Raw genomic sequence first — 8,396 nt, forward strand, 5'->3', positions numbered from 1 at the left:
ATGGGAGGAGATCTTTACCAACCCTATATCTGCCCGAGGGCTAATGTCCAAAATAGATAAAGAACCTAAGAAGTTAGACAAATAATCCAAAACAAACTGAACCAAATAATCCAATTAAAAATGGGGGTCACAGCTAAATGGAAAATTTTCAACAGAGGAATCTATAATGGCTGACAAGCACTTAAAGAAATGTTCAATGTCCCTAGTTGTCAAGGAAATGCAAATCCAAAGGACTCTGAGATTTGATCTTATACTCATCAGAGTAGCAAAGATCAGAAAATTCAAGTGACAGAGCAAACTGACCAAGATGTGGAGCAAAGGAAACACTGCACTCCTGGTGGGTGTGAGAACTTGTACAACCACTTTAGAAATCAGTTTGGTGGTTTCCCAAAAAACTGGGACGAGTTCTATTTCAAGACCCAACTATACCACTCCTGGACATATAACCAAAAGGTGCCCCACCATACCACAAGGCTACTTGCTCAACTATGTTCATGGCTGCTTCATTCTTAATAAATAGCCAGAAACTGGAAAACAACCCAGATGTCCCTCATCTGAAAAATGAATAATGAAAATGTGGTTCATTTACACAAAAGTATTGCTCAGCAATTAGAAACAAAGACATCATGAAATTTGCAATTAAATGGATAGAACTAGAAAATATCATCCTGAGCGAGGTAATCCAGACCCAAATAGACATGAATGGTACGTACTCACTTATAAGTGGATGTTAGCTATAAAGTATAGGGTATACATGCTACAATCCACAGTCCTAAAGAAGCTAAATAACAAAGATGGCCCAAGAAAGGAAGATAGAATATCATGAGAAGGGGAAACAAGTTAGTCATCAGATGTGTCAGAGACACATCTGATTGAGGTGGGAAGGCTCCAGGGAGTCTATGAGGGTGACTCCTAGCAGTGGGAGATATAGAGCCTGAAGTAGCCACATTGTGAGCCAGATGGGACTCCCAGTGGAGGGATACAGACACCAACTCATGCACAACAAAAACAGGAATAAAGATGGAATAGACTGAGCAAATGGCCCACCAATGACTGGCTCAACGTTAGAACCATCCTCATGGGTAAGAACCAATCCCAACTCTATTAATGATACTCTGTTACGCTTGCAGACAGGAGCCTAACTGTTCTCTGAGAGGCTCCATCCAGCAGCTGATGAAACAGATGCAGAGACCCACAGCCAAACACATCCAGGAGTCTTGTGGAAGAGTTAGGGGAAAGACTGAAGGACCCAAGGGGATAGGGACTCCACAGGAAGACCAACAGAGTCAACTAACCTGGACCCTTAGTGAGGGCCCAGAGTCTGAACCACCAACCAACACCTAGGGTGTGCCTCCCCCATATGTAGCAGAAGTGCAGCTTGGCCTTCATGAGCCCCCCACCCCAACAACTCCAGTGTGGAGCTTGTCCCTGACTCTGTTCCCTGTCTGTGCATCCTGCTTCCCTAACTGGGCTGTCTTATCTGACTTCACTGGGAAAGGATGTGCCTAATCCTTCAGTGACTTGATGCACCAGGGTAGATTGGTATCCAGTGGGGGAGAGGGGATGGGGGGGGGGGGACTCTCACTTCTCAGAGGAGAAGGGGGAGGGTGGAGGGGCTATATGACAGGAGGATTTGGTGGAAAGAAGGGGCTGCAATTAGGATATAAAGTAAATAACTTAATAGAAAAAACAATTCATGTAATACAAAGGTTAAACTTTGTTACAGTTTCAGAATTAAAAGTCTCACAACTTAGGAGAAACAGCCTTAAAACATACCAATGTTTATTTTTTACATAAAAGCAATAATTCAAAAAACTTTTTTCTGTTCTTGTGCAAGATCATACTTTGTGAGTGTTGCCCATGGAAGCGTCATCTACAAAGCCAAGGACAGAGACCATTTCATCTCCTTCCGCAGAGTGGAGACTGCCGCTCATTTCTTTTCTGTTAACGTACTTGTGCAGCATGCTATAGAACTGGTTCTTGCGGTTGAATGTGTACAATGCTGAGATTTGCTCCCAGTCTTTACTGCTTGGGGTTTTGCATTCAGTTGGCCTCGAGCTCTCAAAGAAACATCTAACGTTTTCCTTTGCCAACTGGGTTGCATGTTCTGTGGCTTCACTTTGAAGAATCTGCTTCTCCTTTTCCAAATAGATTTCCCAGAATTTTAACTGCAGATAACTAACCGGAGAGATGCATCGGGTCACAGACTTAACAACGAGAAGTAAAATAATGACAACAGCTATCAGAAACCAACCGAGCACCTACAGGAAACAAAACAGGAAGGAAACTTAGTGACTTTTGTCATTAGAAAAATGTAAAAGCCTGAGATAAAGTATTTACTAAATTATTTACCAGCTTTGATAGTGAACAATCTTGTCTTAAGGCCTTTAGAATAAGAAATGTTAGTCATTAAGCCCCACCAAACACACAATACAACAACCCTACTGCTGTCTTAGAAAGTCAACAATAGTCCAATCATCTAAGTCACGTCAAGTATCCAAAAAGGAGCTCACATATCCCTCCCCTGTAACTGAAAATGTGGAGTTTCTACGGATCCAGAGAAAAGGGAATTCATTATAAAAAGCACCTCCTTCCCGGAGCTTTCTAATAGGTGTGGGTGGTGGGTTTGGGGCTGGCAAGCCGGGTTCTAATGTAATAATGCTTCTAATTTTCCCGGGGTTTTCAAAATTCACCTGGCCTGAGGCTTTGTTACACAGTGGGAGGGAACATTAAAAGGTACTTCTGGTTCCTACAGAGGAGACAAGTACCTTTCCCTTTTCCTATTTAAATATTCAGCCCCTGGTCTAGAGTAAAGTCACTGACTTCTTCCTTGCCCCTCTGAGCCTCCCCATCGCTCCCAGAGCCTGACCTGAGACTGAGCCTTGAGCTGACTCCGGATCTCCTGCATTTTCGCCTCCTGGTTGCAGGGAATCTGCGGTAGCTTGGTAATGCAGCTGGAGTTGCGGCCCTCGCACAGGTACGGCGCTAAGCGCGCGCTCCCGCTGACAGCACATTGGTAGAAAGAGCCCTCGAGCAGCGCCACGGCCACCCAGGTGAGGGGCGCGAGCGCCGCGGTCGCGCTGAGCTGAGCGCACACGAACGCCCTGCGCCGCCACGAACTGCATCTCGCGCTCCCACAGCAGCAGCCAGTGAGCAGGCGCCATGTGCGAGCGCTCAGCGCATAGCCTAGGAGGAAAAGCGCGAGCGCGGGCACCAGCAGGAACACCAGGCCGTAGGGCAGGTTCCAGGTGGCAGTGCAGGGACACTGGAACACCACTTCGGAGAAGATCTTCTCCCCACCAGCCGTCAGCAGGGTCACCAGGCCATAGCCCAGGGCGCTGCGGTGCTTGCTCTGCAGGTCCAGCACTGCCTTGAACTTCTCCATGGGTTCTGCTCACCCTGGGCAGCCCGCAAACTCTGCTCTGCTTCTCTGGAAGGTTGAGTGAACTGTGTATGGGACTTTACACCCTGCTTTGAAGCAACTTTTAAAAAGGGAAGAAGGCTTTTTATCCCTTTCTGGGTTTCACTTTCTTTTTTTGCAATAACACCAGGTCTGGCATAGTCCCACAAAAAACATCCCTAGGATCTTTGACCTCCCAAGACCCACTCCACATCCCAAGGCTGTAGGGAGCAGAAAAGTCCTGAGTGAGAGCAGATCCTAGTGACTGTTGTATCTCGACACGGGCAACTGTGAGACTAATTAGTCTCACATACAGGTCAGGGTCAAAAGTAACAGCATCCTTAGGAGTCTGGGTATGTTTATAAACAGTTGATCGCTGCATGCAAAACTAACGGTTGCAGCCTTCTCCTGGAAGTTTGTTTATAGAATGAGACTTCTGGCCTGCGGAGATGGCTTCCCATTCTAACCACTTCTCCGTGCTGTACCTAATATACAAGCTAAGGGGAGACCTCCCTGGTCCCAGCTTCATCGGGTCTGCATGCCTGTCCCTTTCTCATTCTCTCTCGGCCCCTAGCCAGCCTTCCAGGATCCAAGCTGCCAAGGACAGAGCAGAGGGCTGAGGTCCCAGTCATATTGCTCTCTCAGTTCTGGAACACTTCCAAGAAAACTCTGGTTCTGTTGCTTTGCTTTCCTCCAACCCAAAGTGACCTCTTACAATGTAGCTGGTTGACCAAGCTCGGAAAACTTTCTGAATTTCCCTCTATTGCAGCAACCCTAATTCCTAAGCCAACTAACTCCCAGTTATAAAACGCACAACATTTATAAGAAACAGGAACACTTCATTTTTCTTTCATAAGCTAAACCACAGTAAAACTGAGAGTGATGCCTTTAACCCAACCCTTTCATCCTAGCACTGGGGAGGCAGAGACAGGTGCATCTCTGTGAGTTCAAAGCTAGTCTGGTCTATATCTGGAATTCTAGGGCAGCCAAAACTATATAGTGAGACCAACCCTGTTCCAAAACAAAACAAGCAACGGCAGCAACAGAAGCCAAAGCAGGATGTTAGTTAAACCAAATAGTTTGTAAGTTGAAGCTACATCTAGCATGTCTCCTGTTTTTATTCTTCTGGTAATTCTGAAACAAACTCTAATCAAGGCTGTGACATTGAACTCTACTATTTCACCCCTCCCAAAATGAAGTGGAGAACGCTAGAAAGAGCACTAGCTTTGAACTCGGGCCTTCTGTCAGTTGAGTAGCTGATAAGAAAACTGTATTTGGTACGTGTACATGGCAGAAAGAGTGATCAGTTTGACAGATTACATCTTACCCTCCTTATCCCTGAGAATATACAACAGTTAATTTCACTGCATATTATTTAAGGTTCCACAGTTTTAGGCCAAGCAATTTACACAGGCACTTGATGAGCATGTACTACTCAAAATAATTCATATGGCCCTTGGCCCAAAACAAGGAGAGAATCCACAGAGTCTGAGTGGATAGTTTATGGAGCCAGGGAGCCATGCAACCAGGGAACCAGCCCAGAGCAAGAGAGGCTGAGGTGTGTCCCATCACCCCAAATCTCATTTGGAGACCAGCAGGAGTACAACTGCTTCCTGCCTGGTCCAGACCTGCATATCCAAGGGATGTAGCTTTCCACCCTACACCTCTGCCACCCTTGAAGTGGCCGCATAGCTTGGTGGCCATGTTAAACTTCCTTTTTCCTTATAAGGACATGTCCAGCAAGCACCTGGAATTCATCTTCATTCAAATAAGGCATTTCCAGTACCCTGACCCTGGCCAATGATATATACTCACCAGAAAGCCTCTATCCAACTCCCCAAAGGTTTAAATAATAACCCTTGTTCCCCCACAATTAAACGAGCGGTCTCGAAACTGTCTCTTTAAAGGCTGTTTCTTACATATCCACTGCTGACTGAGAGCCTATTTTGCGCTCACTCTAACTAAGCAACATTTCCTCCAGTACAGCCCAGGAGCCTGGATGCCCTGAGGGAAGCAACAGACATGGGGTGGCAGATAGTTCACAATCAATCATCTTCCCATCCACTAGGCTGGCTTTGTTTCATATGATAAGTATAAATAGCTTATATTACAAAGAAAATTTTTGACATAGGTCAGGAAGCATTTATTCCTGTCTTAGACCACTTGCCTTCCTACACACCAGTGACTACCATAGCACAAAAGCACGGGTGCTGTGGAAAGCCCTCTTTCTATGTATGGTTAGAAGCCATGCCCAGATCAGGATTTCCCTTGTAACGTCTTCCTTCCATGTGTCTTGGCTAATTTTCTTCTCATTGCTAGATGTCTTTGTCTTCATCCCTCTCATGTTTCCTTCCTCGTCCACGATTTTGATATTCCATCAAGGAAGACCCTGGCTGTGTTCCTAACCTTTGGGCACATAACTTTATTCAAGTTTTCCATAACTAAAACCTAACAGAAGTACAGTTTTGCAGCCTCTAAACTAAGGCTTATTTAGTCTTAAATTTTTGCCACCCAAGTTCTAACCAGAGCAAATCCAACGCAATTAAAAAAGGCTTCTGAAGTTAGACATCCATCCCAACCAGTTCAATTATGTGCATGTGCGTGTGTGTGTGTGTGTGTGTGTGTGTGTGTGTGTGCGTGTGTGTCTTATTAGGTTAGCTTACAGAATCAAAGACAGATTGATGCCACAATGTTCATCTGCAGAGTGGAGGGGTGGAGAAACCAGGAGCTACCCAGTCAGAGAAGTCTAAAAGCCTCTATGTAAGAAAGACCACTGATGAAGCCTAGTCTGAGGCCAAAGGCCTAAATGCCCCTGTTATGCCCCGGTTCCGAGATAAACCCAGAAGAGCTCAATAATTGCAAAGACCACTGCAATTTGCAAAAGAGTCTTTTTATTTCGAGTCTTGATTCGGATCTCAAGCCCCCTACAATGGAGGTTTTGGCATGCGATCCCTGGCTTGGGTGGTTTAACACTTATATACAGAGCAGTTAGAAATTCTTCGAACGCTTAGGGTGAAAGGGAGGGGAGGTGGGGTTAGGTACGTCATAACCCAGACATAACCCATTTGGTAGGGTGGAACTGAAGCTGGGAGGGGAATTAAAGAGTGTCTTTTGTGGGGCTATCAGGAACTAGTTTTACGGCCAGTCATAACTGTTTGTGACCTCTGATTACATCTTTTCTATGATTTAAGCGTGGGACCCTAATCTTCTTTGAGTTTGTTATTTCTTTCTTAAGGTCCCAAGGATAGGCGGCAGCTGCACCTGGAGAGTTTGGCCATTTACCAGAGAGAGTGTTAGTTTTTGGAGATGCAGAGGTTAGGGAGGCTGTTTCAAGCTAGCATTTGTGGTGTTTTCCTTAGGGGGGATGTTTATGGGCAGTGCCATTCCAACGCCAGACTGGGTTCCCTCAGAGCGGCCAGGGAGAGGGAGGGAGCCCTGTGCTTGCTACAGGGGGATGCAGAGCAGAAGCCAGCTGCCTGCACACTGTGCCTGCTAAGGACAGGAGGGAGAATAGGAGCTTCCGCCTGAAAGCGCAGAGGCACACAACACTGGAGTCTCTTTGGTGAGGCTTCCAAGAAACAGAACGATTAACCACAGAGAGTTAGCATCATTAATTCGGGGGCTACAAGACCCCCACCACCCAGATAAAGAGCTGTTGGTGCAAGACTGTGTCCAAAGCTGAAGAATGTAGGATCTGGTGTCCCTAGGCTGTGAGTGTTGCAGGTCTGGGGGAAAATGCTTCCACAGTGCAAGTGCTACAGCTCTGAAGGAAAGGTATCCATCCGGGCAGGCAGAAGCCAAGCAATACCACAAAGACACACCACACAACAACCTCACACAGGACGTTTATCGGGAGGGGAAAACCCAGGAGTGTAGCCACCTCTGCTCCGGAGGCAGAGAGCTGAGTGGGAGGCAGGCTTTATTTACGGTTTCTTGGGGGAGGAGTTTTCCAGGGTGGGGATTCCCTTTGGTAAGATTTCAAGCCAAGCCCAGAGACTAGTAGGAATTCGTGGAGTTTTGTGCTTAGGAATTGATGGAGTTTCATGCTCAAGAATTGGGGTATCATCCCCAAGGATTGGTGGGGGTTTTGTGCTCGTGGATTTGGTAGGTTTTCAAACCTGGAAGTAGGCTTAGAACTTTTTTGCCCATTACAGGCTGTAGCAGCAGCAATAGTGCACCACCCCAGGGGCGCTAAGGGTGCAAACTGTCTAGATTCCCTTTTTTTTTCTTTAAACTTAGTTTTATATATACAAATACACTGTTTCTGTACAGATGGTTGTGAGCCTTCATGTGGTTGTAAGGAATTGAATTTTTAAGACCTCTGCTCCCTCCAGTCAACCCTGCTAGCTCTGGTCAGCCCTGCTCGCTCAGGCCCAAAGATTTATTTATTATTATACATAAGTACACTGTAGCTGACTTCAGATGCACCAGAAGAGGGAGTCAGATCTCATTACGGGGAGTTGTGAGCCACCGTGTGGTTGCTGGGATTTGAACTCAGGACCTTTGGAACAGCAGTGTACTGGCTAGTTTTGTGTGTCAACTTGACACAGGCTGGAGTTATCACAGAGAAGGGAGCTTCAGTTGGGGAAGTGCCTCCATGAGATTCAGCTGTGGGGCATTTTCTCAATTAGTGATCAAGGGGGTAGGGCCCCTTGTGGGTGGTGCCATCCCTGGGCTGGTAGTCTTGGGTTCTATAAGAGATCAGGCTGAGCAAGCCAGGGGAAGCAAGCCAGTAAGGAACATCCCTCCATGGCCTCTGCATCAGCTCCTGCTTCCTGACCTGCTTGAGTTCCAGTCCTGACTTCCTCTGGTGATCAACAGCACTGTGGAAGTGTAAGCTGAATAAACCCTTTCCTCCCCAACTTGCTTCTTGGTCATGATGTTGTGCAGGAATAGAAACCCTGACTGAGACAAGCAGCCAGTGCTCTTCTCCGCTGAGCGATCTGGCGAGCCCCTACATTCCTTCTTCTTGCACTATTTTGTTTCTTTCTGGGAA

At 46.5% G+C, this 8,396-nt stretch overlaps 1 protein-coding gene across 1 annotated transcript; it reads right to left on the reverse strand.

Annotated features, from left to right (window-relative positions):
* Positions 1 to 1,750: 1,750 nt before the first annotated feature.
* Calhm6 (calcium homeostasis modulator family member 6) lies at positions 1,751 to 3,463 on the reverse strand. The gene is made up of 2 exons (XM_031347770.1): positions 2,870 to 3,463; positions 1,751 to 2,261 (listed from the first exon to the last, which is right to left on the reverse strand). Exons 1-2 carry the CDS (start codon positions 3,383 to 3,385, stop codon positions 1,839 to 1,841), a joined length of 939 nt encoding a protein of 312 aa, XP_031203630.1. The 5' UTR covers positions 3,386 to 3,463; the 3' UTR covers positions 1,751 to 1,838.
* Between the last annotated feature and the right edge of the window lie 4,933 nt (positions 3,464 to 8,396).

This window comes from Mastomys coucha, unplaced genomic scaffold (assembly GCF_008632895.1).
Source record: "Mastomys coucha isolate ucsf_1 unplaced genomic scaffold, UCSF_Mcou_1 pScaffold3, whole genome shotgun sequence".
Taxonomy (NCBI): Eukaryota; Metazoa; Chordata; class Mammalia; order Rodentia; family Muridae; genus Mastomys; species Mastomys coucha.

Excerpts from the sequence above, each read along its gene's own strand:
- Calhm6 (XM_031347770.1), bottom strand. The coding sequence starts at position 3,385 with ATGGAGAAGTTCAAGGCAGTGCTGGACCTGCAGAGCAAGCACCGCAGC. Across the intron at positions 2,262-2,869 it reads AGCTCAAGGCTCAGTCTCAG|GTGCTCGGTTGGTTTCTGAT; the intron begins GTCAGGCTCTGG and ends TGTTTCCTGTAG.